This window comes from Theropithecus gelada, chromosome 8 (genome assembly GCF_003255815.1).
Source record: "Theropithecus gelada isolate Dixy chromosome 8, Tgel_1.0, whole genome shotgun sequence".
NCBI classification, from domain to species: Eukaryota; Metazoa; Chordata; class Mammalia; order Primates; family Cercopithecidae; genus Theropithecus; species Theropithecus gelada.
The window spans coordinates 41,296,955-41,314,867 of record NC_037676.1 but is presented as its reverse complement, the minus strand read 5'-3'; the positions used below and the strand labels follow the sequence as shown (position 1 = coordinate 41,314,867).

General features: G+C 47.8%; 2 protein-coding genes across 7 annotated transcripts in view; both read right to left on the bottom strand.

Moving 5' to 3' along the window:
- POLB (DNA polymerase beta) overlaps positions 1-1,930 on the bottom strand; it is a 40,313-nt gene extending 38,383 nt beyond the window's left edge. The window contains exons 1-2 of one of the 3 annotated variants that reach the window (XM_025394791.1): positions 1,698-1,930; positions 1,315-1,372 (exon numbers count right to left, since the gene is read on the bottom strand). In XM_025394791.1, the coding sequence (XP_025250576.1) occupies positions 1,315-1,372; positions 1,698-1,758 (119 nt within the window). In that variant the 5' untranslated portion in view covers positions 1,759-1,930. Of the gene's footprint in view, positions 1-1,314 lie in introns of all 3 variants that reach the window. The other 2 variants (XM_025394789.1, XM_025394790.1) reach the window with 2 other exon arrangements.
- A 6,031-nt stretch (positions 1,931-7,961) lies between these two features.
- IKBKB (inhibitor of nuclear factor kappa B kinase subunit beta) overlaps positions 7,962-17,913 on the bottom strand; it is a 57,953-nt gene continuing 48,001 nt past the window's right edge. For 3 of the 4 annotated variants that reach the window (XM_025393899.1, XM_025393901.1, XM_025393900.1), the window contains 6 exons: positions 17,831-17,880; positions 17,624-17,723; positions 17,278-17,425; positions 13,668-13,795; positions 11,201-11,291; positions 7,971-9,490 (listed from right to left, as the gene is read on the bottom strand). In XM_025393899.1, coding sequence (XP_025249684.1) covers positions 9,425-9,490; positions 11,201-11,291; positions 13,668-13,795; positions 17,278-17,425; positions 17,624-17,723; positions 17,831-17,880 — 583 coding nt within the window. In that variant the 3' untranslated portion in view covers positions 7,971-9,424. Of the gene's footprint in view, positions 9,491-11,200; positions 11,292-13,667; positions 13,796-17,273; positions 17,426-17,623; positions 17,724-17,830; positions 17,881-17,913 lie in introns of all 4 variants that reach the window. The other variant, XR_003120783.1, reaches the window with a different exon arrangement.

Sequence of the window (17,913 nt, the reverse complement as noted above, 5' to 3'; positions counted from 1 at the left end):
AACACAGTGTTGACCATTTTGACTGCCACCTACCACATGAGATTGGATGTGGAATTTTCCACTTGTGTCATCATGTCGGCAATCATTCAGATTTTAGAGCATTTCAAATTTTCAGATTAGGGATGCTCAACCTATACAAACATTAAAAGGTAAGACAGAAGAAGAGATGAAAGACCAGAAAGAGTGTCACTACAGAAGTCACGAGACTTTCACAGCATGAGCTATGGAGGAATGCCACTGAGAGTCCAATAAGATGAGATGTAGGTGAGAGGATTTTCAGAGCAGTGGTAGGTCCAGGCAAGGACTGAACTTCTTAATGAGTAAATGATTAGGTATTAAGAAGTCCAGGCAAGGAATGAAGATTTTTCAAGAAGATTCACTGTAAAGTGAGAAAAGAGATAAGGTACTAGCTAGAGGGAAGTTAAGATTGTTTTGGTTTTGCTTTTAAGAGCTGAGGGACTTGTACATATTTATAGGCTAAGGAGGGCTGGCACCGAGGCTGATGCCTGGAATCTCAGCACTCTGGGAGGCCGAGGTGGGTGGACCATTTGAGCTCAGGAGTTGGGAGACCAGCCTGGGCAACATAGCAAAACCCAGTCTCTACAAAAAACCGAAAAAAAAAGAAAGAAAGAAGGAAAAAAAAAAAAAAAAGAAATAAGGTGGGTGTGGTGGCATGCGCCTGTAGTCCCAGCCACTCAGGAGGCTAAGGTGGGAAGATCGCTTGAGGCTGGAAGATTGAAGCTGCAGTGAGCCGTGATCATGCCACAGCGAGACCCTGTCTCAAACAAACATACATACATACATACAAACATACATACATACATAAATATAGGCTAAGGAGTAGAAGTAGGTGGATGTGGAAAGAATGAATAGGATAAGGTCCCTGGTGAGATGAACAAGGACAGGATCCCATGAAGGTGAGATCAGGATCCCACAGGATCAGCTTCAGACCAACCAGAAGAAAAAACGTGATTCCTTGAACCACACGTATTTCACAGTATGGACTTCATCCGCTGTCTTTCATTATTGTTAAAATTACACCGCATTTCTAGTAATTCGTGTTTGATGATGAGAAAAATACATATCAGGCTACAGCTATCTGCAATCAGAATTGGGAACTTATCTGAACTGATCCTATAAAGCGCTGCCCACATTCTTCAAGAAATACTGAGTAAAGTACCAGCCTCGATTCTTGCTTTTTTTCCCGCTCTTGCAGATGGACCAAATATCCACTGGGCCCTCAGTCCTGTTAACTGCCACACCAAACAGGGTATCCCAGAACGTATGCTACCCGAGAATGCTGCACTGTCCCACCTGTAAGCATTGTACTTGTGGATAGCTTGGCTCACGTTCTTCTCAAAGTTTGCGAGTTCTGAAAGGCAACAGAAGGCTCGAGTGAACAAGAACCACGAGTAAACAAACGAGAACTGTTTTCTGGAAGGGCGTGTGGCAGCCTCTAAGATACAGTGACCACCCATTTCCTTCAAGGGCCAGACCAAAAGCAGCCCAAGCGATGGCCCAGGTGTCGCCGGCAGGACTGACGACCAGCCAGGGGCGCCGGAGGGAGATCCCACGGAAGACGACCCGCTGCAAGGAGCCAACCCCACCCACTGGGCAGTCGGGGTGGGAGAGAAGAAAGGCAGGCGAAGGGGCTGGAAAGAAAGAAGAAAGCCAGCGGGGCCCGGCCCGGTGCTAACCCGTGAGCATGTCGGTGATTCCCCCGTTGAGAGTCTCCTGCGGCGCCTTCCGTTTGCTCATGGCGGCCTGCACCCGAGAACCCCAGAGTGTTCAGAACCAGGGCCCTCTCCCAGCTTGAAGGAGGTACCAGGACTTAGACAGGGGTGCAGGAGCAACCCAGGTCCGGCGCGACCGGCGCGACCGGCGGAACAATGGCTGTCCCTGACAGGGGGCGCGGCGCACGGCGCTTGTTGTGACGTCACGCGTCCTGGGCAGGGCGGGACAAAGCGGGGCGGGGCTAGAGGGGCGCGCCCGCGGCCGGTGAGTAGAGGGAACCCGAGGGTTTGTGGACTCGTGGACGCGGACTCGGCGCGGAGGAAATAGGCACCTCAGAATGACAGTCCAGGGGCCTTCCTTTGGGAAGACCTGGAGTTCTGACTTAAGAGATTAAATCCGTTTTCCCAGTATTTATCTGGCATCCTTTCCTTAGAAGGGAAAACAGGAGTGCAATCTTGATTGTGAAATACTTGGCGCTGGTGGGTTGGCTTCCTGCACATAAATGTGCATTGTAATAGCGACCCAATGCATGGCGCGTTTTGTTCGAGGTCAGAGGCGACTCTGGCGTCACACTGTCAAAACTTTATCTAACGATACCGGGCAGTCCACACTCCAGTGCAGCCCCTTAGTACTAGGGCGCTGCCGGAGCCTGTCGTGAACCATGCCGAGGAGTCCTCCCGCACACAACGTGTTAGTACACCTGCCAGCCAACCAGTGTCAAAAGATATTTTATTTTTAATCCCCCTGCCTTTGCGGTGGGGACCAAATTAATGAAGAGACTGCAAGAAACGGAGAAGTGTTTTATCTAGATCATGAGCAATGGAACCCTCATTATAACATGATGACCTACATCTGAGAAATTTACAATCTGCTCGAGAAATGGAAATGTGACATCAGCAATAGTTTATTTTACAAGCGTAACTCCTGGGTTCATATCGAACTGCAATTCCAGGCAATTGCTTTGTGCATCGACAAATTAAAATCTTATTACAAAATGATATGTAGTTGCTGTAGAGAAATCTGGAAAATGTATAAAAGGAGAAAATTAAAATCAGTGATCTCACCCTACAGCTGAACTATTATTAATATTTTGGGACATACACTTCTAGTCTTCTAACCCAGTCTGTTAAAAATTCCCATTATTTTCCAATATTTTCCAATAAATATTAGTTTCTTTGATTAGCAAGGCTGTAGTGATTATGTTTCCTTACAGTATCAGTGTATATCTTAAGTTATGCTTATTGGAAATCTGTAATTCTTTTTTTGAATTTCCTATTCATATCATTTACTCATTTTTCTAATGGGGGTAGTTTGTTACTAATCTGGTAGATCTTTCTATATATTACTATTTGCCCTTTTATGGATAGCTTTTGTAAAAATTTTGTAAATATTTGTGTTTTCCTCAATTTAGTACTTGCTTTTTAACTTTATGCCTGCAACTTCTTAACTATCTGATTAGTTAAGCTGCAGTGAGCCATGATCACTCTCATTTATTCTCTTTATTCTCACTGTCATTTACTTATGACTTGTCCTAGTTTTTCCCGTTCACATTTTTTTCTGTCCAATCTCTATTCCAGGTGATATTCAGATTATTTTGCTCTGAAGAATTATTCCTCCTTAAATAAAAATGTATTTACCTCTGAATTTTAAAAGTTACAAATGTAGGGAACTGTGGGATCATTTTTACAATTTTCTTTGGTTTTTTTGAGACAGAGTTTCGCTCTTGTCCCGCAGGCCAGAGTTCAATGGCATGATCTCGGCTCACTGCAACCTCTGCCTCCCCGGTTCAAGTGATTCTCCTGCCTCAGCCTCCCTAGTAGCTGGGATTACAGGATCCCGCCACCACGCCCAGCTAATTTTTGTATTTTTAGTAGAGATGGGGTTTCACCATGTTGGCCAGGCTGGTCTCAAACTCCTGACCTCAAGTGGTCCGCCCGCCTTGGCCTCCTAAAGGGCTAGGATTACGGGCGTGAGCCACTGCACCCAGCCCATTTTTACAAATATTATATTTTTAAAATTAGTGCCAGAGAAACCAAGGAAAATAATCAATTATCTGTCCTTGTCATCTTAGAATAACCTACATTTGATCTGCTTCACAACTTTCTTCTTGAAATAACTTGCTTCAATTGGCTTCTAAGATTCCACATGCTCTGGGTTTCCTTTTTCCTCACTGGCTGCTCCTCAGCAGGGTGTGTGTGTGTGCGTGCACACGCGTGTGCACGTCAGCAATGGTTCCCAGCTCCTCCTCCACTCTCCAGCCTTTATGGGAAATGGCTTCACACTTCAATCTTCAAACCAGCTTTTCCACCTTGTCCAGTTTTACCTGTTTAAATGGCATGTCTAGCTTGAAGTCTCCTAAACTCATAGTTCAAGTCCTGACCTGTCCCTTGAGTTCCAGTCTCATACATCAGGCTGTCTACTGGATAGCCCTAGTCCATTATAGGCATCTCAAAGATAAAGTGTCCTAAAGAACTCCTGACTCTTGCCCCACCAGCTTCTCCTTAACTTTCCCCCATCTCAGTTAATATCATTTTAATCCACCCTGCTATCAGGCCAAACCCATAGGAGTCATTCTTAATTGCTCTTTTCACACCCCACATCCCGTCTGCCAGCAGACCTTATCTGTTCTCTCAGGAATATGTGCTGAACTGGATGACCACTGAACCCTTCAGCTGCCACTGCCCTAGCTCAAACTTCCATGACCTCCTGAACTGTTGCCAAAGCCTCCTCAGTGGGCTTCCTGCTTCTGCTCTTGTCCTCTTACAGAACATTCCCCAAACAGGACGGGTGATCTTTTCAGGATGTAGTATCAAAATATGTCCCTATTTATTTATACACCCTCCCACTGCACTTAGGATAAAATCCAAGCTCCTGGCGGGGCGCAGTGGCTCGCGTCTGTAATTCCAGCACTTTGGGAGGCTGAGGCAGGTGGATCACCTAAGGTCAGGAGTTCCAGATCAGCCTAGTCAACATGGTGAAACCCCATTTCTACTAAAAATACAAAAAGTAGCCAGGCATGGTGGTGGGCGCCTGTAATCCCAGCTACTTGGGAGGCTGAGGCAGGAGAATAGTTTGAACCCTGGAGGCGGAGGCTGCAGTGAGCCGAGATCACACTACTGCCCTCCAGTCTGGGCAACAAGAGAGTCTTAAAAAAAAAAAAAGAAAAAAAATCCAAGCTCCTTTTCATGGCCCCCAAGGCCTTATGTGATCCATCTCCTGCCTGCTCTCCTACTGCATTTCTTCCCACTTTTCTCGTTGTTTAGGACACACACATGTCCCTATTTCATGCATACATGTGCCTGCTCAGTGTTGTCCCCTCATTGTATGGGTCTTTCCCTGGCTGCCTTCTTCTCATCACTCAGGTCCCAGACTGGCAGTCACACCCTTGTCACGTTCCTGGACCAGGCCCAGGCCCAGGTTTTTACCGTGTGTGTGTTTCCTTCACAGCACTAAGAAGGACTGGAAACTTTCACATATGGCTTGCACATTATGCACTCCTGCTCACTCCCACCAATGTGCAATGCCAGCTCCATGGGAGAAGGGACTTAATTTTTGTTTCCACATAAGTACTCGATAAATATTAATATCTTAAATTGCAGTTTTGCTGAAGTGTCAAACATGGCCACCTGTAATCCCAGCACTCCGGGGGGCGGAGGCAGGAGGATCAAGTCCAGGAGTTCAAGACCAGACCGGGCAACATGGCGAGACCCCATCTCTTTTACAAAAATAAGAAAAATGTACTGGGTATGGTGGCATGAAGAGATGAAGCATGGGACTCTTGGACTCACTCAACCATCTCAATAGATGCCAGGAATAGAGATGGGATTATCCCAGAAAATTTGTGGAGGACCCTCTTGTCTAATGGCATTGAACTCCATGACATACACAGGGGACCCACAAGGTTTTTGAGAATGTTACATCAGCAGAAACAGCTTAGCCTGGAAGTGACAGAGAGAGTGTGAAATGAGAAAAGCCTGTTGAATTCCAAACTGCTACAGGCAGGAAATGGATTGACAGAGCTACTAGGCTGCAAACATGCCATCCTTCGAGAAAAAGCAAGAATGACTCCAAGGGCGGATCCAGGGGCACAGAGACAGAGGCTAGAGAAGCAGACAGAAGTGATGGATGCAGAGACACAGGCCTATGATGTCATTGTGAGCACAGACTCAGAGGCCTATGGAGCCACCATGGGTACAGAGAGGCCCATGGTTCTGCTGTGAGCAGACACAAAGGTCTGCAGAACTGCTGTGGGCCCAGTGGGTGGCACTTCAAGCTAGGGAATTATTTTCAGGCCTTGAATCCTAATAGAATTTTCTCTGCTGGATCGAAATTGGTTGGGAATGGTGACTTCTTTATCCCTTCAAATTTTCCCTTTCAGAATGAGAACATCTATCACATGCCTATTACATCAGTCTTAAATAAATGTATTTATCCAAATTCCAAAGTTATTTAGAAGCTGATAACCTGTAGTATCACAGGTCCACAGCCAGAGAAATTTAATCCTAAAATGAATCATGCATGGGGTCTCACCCACATCTGATTAGATGATGAGATGCAGGACTTCTGAGCTGATATATAGATGCAAATTTGGTCTTAGTTCATGCTGTATCAGTTGACACTTTGGGAGATGTCGGGCAGAATAAATGTATTTTTCATGCAGGACAAATACGGATTTTGGGGTGCCAGAGAGTGGATTGTAGTGGGCTGAATGGTGGCCCCCAAGAAGATGTCCATATCATAATCCCCAGAGCCTGTATTACCTCATATGGCAAACTGTGATTACATGAAACATCTTGAGAGAAAGTGCTTATCCTGGGTTTTTCAAATTGGCTCTAAATCCAATGGCAAGTATTATTGTAAGAGATACATAGCAGAGATGTGACAGAGAAAGCGGCAGCAATATGACCTAAAGGCAGAGATGCAGTCACAAGTCAAGGATTGCCTGAAGCCACCAGAAGCTGGACGCCACCAGGGACAGAACCCCCCTAGAGCCTTCAGAAGAGGTGTGGTCCTGTTCACATCTTTATTTCAGACTTCTGGCCTCCAGAAGTGGGAGAGAATAAGTTTCTGTCATTTAAGCCACCAAAGTTGTGGTAACTGACTACAGCAGGTCTAGGAAACTAACGCAGGTAGAGAGAGCAGGCTTTCTTGAGGCTTTCTTGTCTGTGCCCATTGGTCGGCTTCTCCAGCACTCAATCTTTTTTTGTTGTTGTTTTGAGACATAGTCTCGCTGTGTCACCCAGGCTGGAGTGCAGTGGCATGATCTTGGCTCACTGCAACCTCCGCCTCCCGGGTTCAAGCGCTTCTCCTGCCTCAGCCTCCTGAGTAGCTGGGATTACAGCTTCATGCCACCACACCCAGCTAATTTTTGTATTTTTAGTAGAGATGGGGTTTCACCACGTTGGTCAGGCTGGTCTCAAACTCCTGACCTCCTGATCCACCCGCCTTGGCCTCCTAAAGCCAGCACTCAATCTTGAGACAAAAAGAAAAGCCACGGAATAACTACCAGAGTCGTTCCTCAGATCCCAAGGTCCAGGGATAGTCTTCCATCTTATATCTACCTTTCAGAGTCTTGTGTTTGTTTACATGACCAAGGAGTTTAGCTGTACTTACTGAGAGGAAAAAGTGTATCTATCTCATCTTTTTGGAAGCAGACATTCTAACTCCTGGATTTTCTTTTTTCTCTTTTGAGACAAAATTTCGCTCTTGTTGCCCAGGCTGGAGTGCAATGGTGCGATCTCGGCTCACCGCAACCTCTGCCTCCCAGGTTCAAGCAATTCTCCTGCCTCAGCCTCCCGAGTAGCTGGGATTACAGGTGTGCCCCACCATACCTGGCTAATTTTGTATTTTTAGTAGAGACAGGGTTTCTCCATGTTGGTCAGGCTGGTCTCGAACTCCCGACCTCAGGTGATCTGCCTGCCTCAGCCTCCCAAAGTGTTGGAAATACAGGCGTGAGCCACCGCGCCTGGCCTGGCTTTTCACTTTTTAATCAATTATACTGTTCCAGCCATACACTTTTTTTTTTTTTTCCTCCATTTTTCTTTCTTTTCACAACTTGTCCTGTAACTGAACAGCCATAAACTTTTAAAATGACTGCTTTGGTTGGCATTTTCCTGGTCAAAATTCTTCAGTGGCCTGTAACATAAGCTTACAGCCTTTAGCGCAACATCCTTTCCCTCCCCAATCTGACCCCATCCTTGCCTTTTGGGTGTTATTTCCCACTGTCATTTACCAGGTTTCCAAAATCGTGCTTTATTAAATGCTACTTCATTGGAATGTTAATACATGTTTCACACACACAATCAGCAGGAGAAAATGTTTCTATAGCCAAATGACATTGGTAAACAGTGTTTTTACACAAAGTTAAGCAGGTTTCTTTATTTTAAGTCTTTTCAGATACTTTCCCAGTACATAGTGTGAATCTCCATAAAGCAAGTGAAACATTAATCATTCCCTAAACTTACTTGACCAAAGAACGCTTCATTCTATCTCCATACTTGTGAAAGTCTCCTACTCCAACTTTCTTCTCCAAAAACACTCACCTGTTTGTGATCATCTGAACTCATTTTATGTTCTTGCCTTTATATAAAAGAGAAGTTCTGTGAAATGTTGAAGAAGCAGGGTTATGGCACTAGTAATGATCCAGGCACTATACATTATTTAGTTCAGAAACCCTAACCATCGGTATTCTAACAGTGGATTGTGGAACCCAGTATGAGTGTTTGAGACATGTTACAAAATATAGAAGCTATTTTTAAAATGAATCCATTTAATACTGCTAGATGCTGTGAGAGACAGGGACTCCCCAGCCCAGCACTGCCACACGCACACATTCTTGAGCAGGAACGGAGACGTGGGCATGGTGTGGGCAGGCCAGCGGTCAGCAGATATCCTTTCTGTCCCTCCTCTGTGACAATCACCCCCAAGTAATCTTTGGGACTCAGAATAAGGCAGCTGCTCTCCCACCCTTACTACGGTGAGTCTCTCTGTGGCTGAAAGGACCACAGATGGAGAGCTTGGCACTCACTCCAACTTTGCCGAAAAGAGGACAACCACCAGAGCAGTAGGTAAAAATACAATTTTAGCAGCAGTGAAATAATAAGAGGAAGTGAGGATGGGGCCAGGCCACAACTATAATTAAACTGTCTGTTTAAGAGAAGCTGAATCCAGAAGAAACACAAGCTGTAAAGTGAGAGAGGACAGGGAGCGGGGCCACTGGAGAGCAGGAGAGGACAGGCTGGCACCAAGCGCTGCTCCAACTCTGCCCTGAAAGATTTGAATTGGACACTGTCCAGTCACGTGTGTGGCAAACCGTACTCCAAGCACTTTTCTCAAGGCAGAGGAAGGAGCTGCTGTGGCTGTAGCCCTGAACGCTCGTGGGGCTGGCATCGTGCGCTGGGCCTCTGTAATGGAGGACCTCCAGTGTGCAGACAAGGTGCCGGCAGTGCCTGCGGAAGGCTGCGTCCTGGGTCCTGGGTGAAAGTCACAGCTGCTGAAGTGAGAGCTCCATCTGGATACCAGAGACTGCTGGGCCATCAGTGCAGCAGGAACCGCCATGTGAGAGCTGCAGCCAGGCAGCCCCAGGTCAGGAGGCCTGCTCCAGGCAGCCACATGTCAGGCGGTCGAGTCCCCCCAACCGCACAAGGTCTGCTACGGACACCCCCATGTCAGGGGGTCAAGTTCCCCCACATCAGGAGGCCTGCTCCAGGCAGCTGTGCTCTTCTTCTTCCGTCTGTAACCAGCTCCAGTCTAGGGCCTGAAAGTCAACAGACATGTTAAAAATACAACAGCCACCAACACATTTCAGGTTATTGTTACTCTTCAGGAGGCAATCAGGACAATTTAGAAATATACTGAAACCCGGCCGGGTGCAGTGGCTCATGCCTGTAATCCCAACACTTTGGGAGGCCAAGGTGGGCAGATCATGACGTCAGGAGTTCGAGACCAGCCTGGCCAAAATGGTGAAACCCTGTTTCTACTAAAAATACAAAAATTAGCCTGGCGTGGTGGCAAGCTCCTATAGTCCCAGCTACTTAGGAGGCTGAGGCAGAAGAATCACTTGAACCTGGGAGGCAGGGGTTGCAGTGAGCTGAGATCATACCATTGCTTTCCAGCCTGGGCGAAAGAGCGAGACTCCATCTCAAAAAAAAAACAACAAACAAAAATAAAAAGAAATATATTGAAACCCCTTTATTGGCTAGGTATGGTGGCTCATGCCTGTGGTCCCAGCACTTTGGGAGCCAGAGGCGAGCGGATTGCTTGAGGCCAGGAGTTCAAGACCAGCCTGGGCAACATAGCAAGACCCAGGCTGCATAAAATAAATTAATTAATTAAACAAATACAAATTAAAAAGCCAAACCCTTTTATTAATAAGTTTTATGACTGCAGGGCACTCTTGAGCTAAGTTACATATTCAAACTGTACAGGATCTTTTCTTTGGATTGGCTCAGAGTCCTTAAGATTCTGTGACTGTGGGAATTAGAAAGGCAATGTCAGTACCACCGTGGCTCACAGCACTCACTCTCGTGCTCACTGTGGGTAGCTAATCTCAGCTATGGATTTCCAGCCTCACCACATGACTCGGCCTGATGAGACTTCCTCTTCCTCCCACGGACGTGCAAGTAAGCAATGAACTGATCAAAACATTATTGTGCCAGGAGGAAGAGAGCAGCAAGAAATACAGAATGCCCACAGACTGGAGGAGGACATGCGACTACATCAGCAAAGGCTGCAATTCACAGTAGTATCCCCTGCAATTCTTCCGAAAAGCTTAAAGTTAGGGGAGGTTAGCAAGTGATTAGCAGCTAAAGACCATGTAAAGATCTAGGCAAATGATGCAGGATTCTCTCAACAATGAAGCTTTGTCTTAATGTACCTATATCTTGACTAGTGGTCTCATAACTAGTACTACCTACTGCTAAGCTCCAAGGCCCTGAGGACATGGCCATGGCTGGTTCCCGCTCCCAGCCCAGCACTCAACACACAAATCCTCAGCAGTAGTACCAACGGTGCAGGTGGGGACAGGCTTCTGGGAAAAATGCTACCTTCCTCCTCATCATAGGAATTAAGTGTTGCAAGGATTAAATAAGATAATGCATATATGTAGTTGTAAGCCTTCAATAATTGTTAGTCATCACTATTATTATGAATAATAAAAAATGTGTAATGGAAAATTATAAATATGCACTGAAAAAATCAGCTGGGTGTGGTGACGCACGCCTATAGTCCCAGCTACTCAGGAGGCTGAGGCATGAGAATCACTTGAACCCGGGAAGCAGAGGTTGCAGTGAGCCAAGATCATGCCACCGCACTCCAGCCTGGGTGACAGGGAAAGACCCTGTCATAAACAAACAAACAAACAAACACTGAGGTTGGGGATAATGCCAGATTGCGTTTCCATTTTCTTTTCTCTTTTGCTATAGAATGAAAGGACATGGAATCGCAGGGGGCTCACACAGGCTGTTACCGTGAAACTCTGGTCTTGCTCCCTCACGGTGTCCTGTATGGCATTTTCTAGCAGGGTGCACAGGTTATGTGCTTCGGCCACCAGTTCTTCACTAAAGAAAATGATCAAATTATTAGAAAGCGATCATTATTAGTTATCAGAGCTAACACTGCTATTTTAAAATATGCTAAAGAGTTTTGATAATACTTTTTAAATGAAGTAACAATTATTTTGATCCTGAGTGTCTTAAAACACCAACCCATTGACTAATACTTTCATCTTGTTATGCACTTTCCACACATGAACATTACTGCCAAAAAGGCAAACAGATCTCCATAAAAAGTCAGAAGTAAAAAGAGCTCTTTCTGCTTTCTGACTTACTAGATAGCTGAATTTAATTCTCAAACTGCCAAAATCTAAAGATATTCTCCAAATCACCTGTTCCAATTTCTGAAGTAGACAAAAAAAAAAAGGGCTAACCAATTTATCAGGGTTCCATAGTTCCTTGGAATCTGTTGAAAAGCAGTTCTGGGATTTGGTTTCATCTAATCTGATCTCTCTCTTTTCTATAATAAGAAACCCATGTTTCCTCTGAGGATTGGGCCACATTGAGAAAGAGGAGCATGTAATAAAACATTTTTTCTAACCTCAGCTCTATGCTGTGGGGAGACAAGAGACATCCTATATACCCAGGTCTACTTTTCTAGAGCTTTGAGGACATCATTGAAGGGAATAAGCCACGTAAGGGAAGACGGCGCCCCGGAACTCCTCTCACTCTGCAAAATGTGACAATCTGATGGCAGGAGCTCAGAGTACATTTTTGCCAAACCTCAGCTACAGGGCCTCTAGCTAGGCTAAAGGCTCAGTGCCTGCCCCAGAAGGGAATGGAAGAGGCTCCTGGCCTAGCTACTATACTCCAGGAGCTCATGAGAGGTTGGGGAAGTACTTTTTATTTAACAAAAAAAAAGGGCCGGATGCGGTGGCTCACGCCTGTAATCCCAGCACTTTGGGAGACTGAGGCGGACGGATCACCTGAGGTCTGGAGTTTAAGACCAGCCAGACCAACAGGCTGGAGAAACCCTGTTTCTAATAAAAACACAAATTTAGCAAGGCCTGGTGGCTCATGCCTGTAATCCCAGCTACTCGGGAGGCTGAGGCAGGAGAATCGCGTGAACCCAGGAGGCTGAGTTTGAGGTGAGCTGAGATCGTGCCATTGCACTCCAGCCTGGGCAACAAGAGCGAAACTCCGTCTCAAAAAAAAAAAGAGAAGCAGTCTCACTATGTTGCCCAGGCTTGCCTCAAACTCCTGCAAACCTCCTGCCTCGGCCTCCCAAAGTGCTAGGATTACAAGAATGTGCCATACGGCCGAGAGAAAATTAAGTATCCAAGGTCACATAAATATCAAAATAGGCTACAAAGTCCCCAAGGACAAGAACAAGATTCTTCAAAGCAGACTGTATTGAGATATAATTTACATACCATAAAGCTCACCCATTTAAAGTGTACAATTCAAGGGTTTTCGCATATTTACAGAGTTGTGCAACCATCACCATGTCTAGTTTCAGAATGTTTTCTTCATCCTCAGAAGAAACCTTGCATTATCAGTCACTCCCATCCTCCTCCCCTGCCCCAGGCAATCATCAGTGTTTCCCATGCCTAGAGATTAGTTCCTGCAGAAACCCATAGAGCCCTGCACACAGAAAGTGTCAAACAAAACAAACCACAGGAAGAGACGACCGTGGGAACAGAGGTGGCCTGCAGTGTGCTGGAGAATGGGCGGAGGGCTGCTAGACACAGACTGCTGGGCCCCAACCCTGAGCTCCCAAGTGAGGTCTCCGGCAGGACCTGAGAATTTGATACTGTGCTACTGGCGCAGATGAGACCTGAAGAAAGCTCAGACCTGAGCATCTATAACGGAGGGGGAAGCTGTTATTCATGACTGACCAAGGAATACCTTGGTCAGAGTGGTATTTTGTGAAGATTAATTCAACCACACAGGGCTTGGCAGCAGAAAGGCAGGAGGCAGGAGGCAGAAAGCCCTGCCGCCATGGTTCAGGCAAGAGGAGGCAGAGGACGGGAAGAACGGGAAGGTCAGTGGCACCAGAAGGAGGGTGGTGACTCGGTAACTCAAGGGAGTGGTAGGGTGAGTGGGGGCAGATGGCTCAGGGGAGATGAAGTGGGCCTCCCTGAAGGGAATGTGGCTTCCTATGGATAAAAGTAGCAGCATGTGCCCGACCAGCATTTCCAATGTTCTCATTAAGCAGTTAGTCATCCAAGCCTTGGACAAAGAAACTAGTTAGTAAGTTTCAAGGGACTAGGAGAGCAAAACATGTAACACTTTTGTCCCCACAGGACCTAGCAGATGCAACAAACATCCAGAGAGGTAGTGATATCATTGGACAGACATTTACCAGTGACAAACACCTCCATCCCCAATCTCCTGACGTGCCCTCGACGGTCACACTTGGCGCTGCTAACGGGGACCTACCTCTTCTTGGCTGGTTCGGGTAAGCTGTTGGAGGCCGTGGAGGGCTGAGACATCAGCTGCCCAGGCTGGCTAAGTCGAGAGGCATTCATGCTATCCGGGCTTCCACTGACAGGACCACGGACCTTGCTCTAGGGGACAAAATCAAAAGAAATTAGGAGCCAAGTGACGAATCACATTTTGCATTCACACCACAGTATTTTCTCAGGAGACAACTGACTGCCAGATGCCAGAGCTAACCCTACAGCCTACCAGTCGGCACCCCTACCTGGGGGGCAGCTGGTGCTTCACATCTGGCTTCAAAAGTGTTTCTGTATCAACAGGGGGACTTTTGAGGAAAGGATTCTAAGTTTAAGGAGACCTGGGTGCCTACATTTATTGCAGGTTTTTTTATTTTCATCGGCTTTATTGCTTGATTGATTGATAATGATTGAGAGTCTCGCTCTATCACCCAGGTGGAGTGCAATGAGCGATCTTGGCTCACTGTAACCTCCACCTCCTGGGTTCAAGCAATTCTCCTGCCTCAGCCTCCCAAGTAGCTGGGACTACAGGCATGTGCCACTACACCCAGCTAATTTTTGTATTTTTAGTAGAGACAGTGTTTCACCATATTGACCAGGCTGGTCTCGAACTCCTGACCTCAGGTGATCTGCCTCAGCCTCCCAAAGTTCTAGGATTCATGATCCACTGCATCCGGCCCCTTAATGAACTTTTACAAGAAAAGAACAGGAAAGTATTTTTATTCTTTTCCAGGTAGAAGACAGACACACACACAAAGGCTATGGGAGTTCCTGTGGCTCATATCCTCTATGACCTGGCTGAGAAGAAACCAGGATGCACTGACTCCGAAGGGGCTGCAGCCACTGCTCCTCCCAGCCCAAAGGGTCAAGCAGGGGCTCCTGTTCCAGCTACCTGAGCCTCCTCAGCTCACAGCCCACGACCGCCAGCCAACCTTCAGGTCCCCCCTCCACTGATCTCTGCCCTGCATGGTCCCCAACCCACCTGTGTAGTCCCCCAATCCCCGCTCCTGGCACTCACTGCGGCCTGCAGTCCTTCATCCCCTCACATGTCCCTCAGGCCGTGGAACCCTCCTGGCTCCACATCCTCCCCTCTAGTGAAACCTCAAGGCCCACAAGTCAAGGAGCCATGCAAGCGCCCAAGCCTCCATTCCTGGTCCTCCTGCTGCACCTTCCCTGCTGACTGTGCCTGGGAGAGGCCCAGCATTGACCTCCTGTGCTTCTGCCCTTGACCGAAAGTGCGGCAGGGGATGGCTCCTGTGCTGCCTGGCTCCCTCCCTGCCAGGCCCTGCCCCAGCTCCTGCCCCCCCCCGTCCTGTGCTGTACAGGGGTGGCTCAACTCCAGCCCTGCTGAGGGGCCCTTCTCAGTGCTGAGGTTGGCCAAGGGCTCAGATTCTCCAGCTGCCTGGAGAGGGACTTCCCCAAATCCCAGATGTGATCATATCCCCACACTCAATTCCTTCAATATCAAGGGAAAAGACAGATACTGCGATGTGTCCTGTGTGCTTTGAAAATGGACATGGGCCAGGCACAGTAGCTCATGCCATTAATCCCAGCACTTTGGGAGGCCAAGGCAGGTGGATCTCTTGAGGCCAGGAGTTCGAGACCAGCCTGGCCAACACGGTGAAACCCCATCTCTACTAAAAATACAAAAATTAGCCAGGTGTGGTGGGATGAGCCTATAGTCCCAGCTACTCGGGAGGCTGAGGCAGGAGAATCACTTGAACCTGAGAGGTGGAGGTTGCAGTGAACTGAGATTGCACAGCTGCACTACAGCATGGGAGACAGAGCAAGACGTTGTCTTGAAAAAAAAAAAAAGAAAGAAAGAAAACAAAGTGTGGCCCGCGTAAGCTCACCCTTGCCTACCTCAGCAGCTTCATCCTCCATCGTAGCCTTCCCCACACACACCAGCCTATCCCCACTCGGAACACACTGACTCCCCAGGCTCTCTGCCTTTGATAAAGCAACGTCTCTGTCCTGGAACATCCTCACTCTTCAGCTGGAACAGCTCCTTGTGAACCTTCTTGTTGCTCCCTCTCCTCTAAGACAAACTAGAGCTCCCCCTGTGCATGGAAACTGCAGCTCATGCCTCCTGGAGCTGCTTCCTAGCCCTTCCTGCCCTGAACAACTCTTACTCATGCCTCTATCTGTGCCCCTCAAAGGATCAGGCCCTCCTTGGAACAGGTGCCATGCCTTCTCACCTGTGTGTCTTGCTGGGCATACAGTTAGCACTCAATAAATGCTCAATGGATATAGACGGCACATCAGGCTATCACCTGTGCACACCTGCACCTCCCTCTCCTCTTCAGATCCTCTCTACCTTGTCATCCTGCTTTCTCCCTTTCCTCTCTTCTTACAGGAGGATGTGTCACTCCCACTCCCAAGGCATGCCCAGTGCTCTGGCACGTGACCCCAGCCCCTCTGTTCTCTGCACTGTGTGTGGATTGTCCCCTCTGCCTTTGACAATGAGAATCTCCTAATGCACCACCTCCTGCTTCCACTATGAGCAATGATCTCCCTGTCTCCTTCCCTTTGCTCTTAAAGGCAACTGATGGCTAAATCACTCTTCCATTCATGTCACCTTCTCTGCAGCCTTTCACAATGGGGCTTGCACTCCCAGCAGCTCTGGCTCCCGTGACACGACCAGGTCTGCCCGTCTTAGTTCTTGGCTGTTTTGTTTCCCATTTCCCCACCGTGTGGCATTCCGTGGACTCACAGCTACGTTAAGATGGTGTGCACAGAAAGCCTGGCTTATGGCACTGAGGGCAGCGCAGACGCAGATGATGGTCAACCAAGGTGCACTGCTGTGCATGATGGTGGGCTGAATTGGTGGCCCTAAGAAGGATATACCCACATCCCAACTCCTGGAGCAGTGAGTGTGATAGTACTTGGAGAAAACGTCCTTAGAGATCCTGAGATGACATCACTCTGGGCTATTTGGGTGGGACCCAAATCCAATGACAAGTGTTCTTGTAAGAGTCACCCAGATAAGGGACACAGGGGTCACACGAAGACAGAAACAGAGACTGGAGTCACACACCAAAGAACACCTGGAGCCACCGGGAGCTGGAAGAAGCAAGGATGGTCCCTCCCCAAGAGCCCTCAGAGGGAGCTCAACCCTGCTCACACGGGACTTCTGGGCTCTACAGGTCAGATAACACATTTGTTTTTGTTTTTAGTAGAGACAGCTCTGTTGCCCAGGTTGGAGGGCAGTGGCATAATCACAGCTCACTGCAGCCTTGAACTCCTGGGCTCAAGCAATCCTCCCACTTTGGCCTCCCCAAATTGCTGGGGTTACAGGCATGAGTCACCGTGCCTAGCCCAAATTTCTGCTGTTTTAGCCCTTCAGTTTGTGCTAATCTTTATAGTAGCCATAGGAAAGTAATACACAGATGAATGAAAATGATTAGCACAGGCCCTTCCTCTGACCTCCCTGCTCACACCAAGTCAAATAACAGCGAAGTGAAACCTGAGCAGCAGCCGAGTGGACTGCTGGTGGCTCTATGGCGTCCCGTGTGGAATGGCGGCAGTACACAGAGGCAGGAAGGCACAGGAGGCTGATGGGCCAAGGGCCTGGGGCCACAGCACTCACTCACACAAGCAATCTTCAGGAGATTCCAGAGCTCCTTCTGCCGCTTCTCCTGCAGCCGGACAACAGTCTTCTCATCCTCATTCATTAAGCTCACCACCTCTTCCACCTTGGGCAATAGTTCCAGCGCCTTCTGCTTGCAAACCACAGTTTTACTGCAAAGAATAAACATGACAAACTAATGGCATTTGGGCTGGAGAAAACGGAACCCGTGGCAGCTGTGCATCCAGTCAGCAGCTGCAGAAAGTCTCTTCATCAGGTCCAGTGAATCAGAGAGGAGGGAGGAAGGTGGCCTCACACCCAGCCTGCATCTCCCAGTCCTTCCTCCAGAGTAGGAAGGTCGGGGCTCATACCTGAGCTGTGTATAGATCACTCGCACTTTCTTCTCGAAGCTCTGAATTGCCTGAAGCAGCAGCCGTACCATTTCCTGACTGTCACCCTCAGTTCGCTGGTCTGGAGAGGGGAGGGTAGCATAGTTCCTCAAGGAAGCCAGCAGAGAGTAGTGATGCCCCATAAATGAGATAAGGAGAAGCCCAAGGCAGACACAGAACCCCACTTACCTCGAGGCTTTTCCCTTAGTCTCCTGTACAGCTCCCTTGCTTGCTCCTCTCTAAAATATACAAAGAAGTTCTGTCTAGATTTG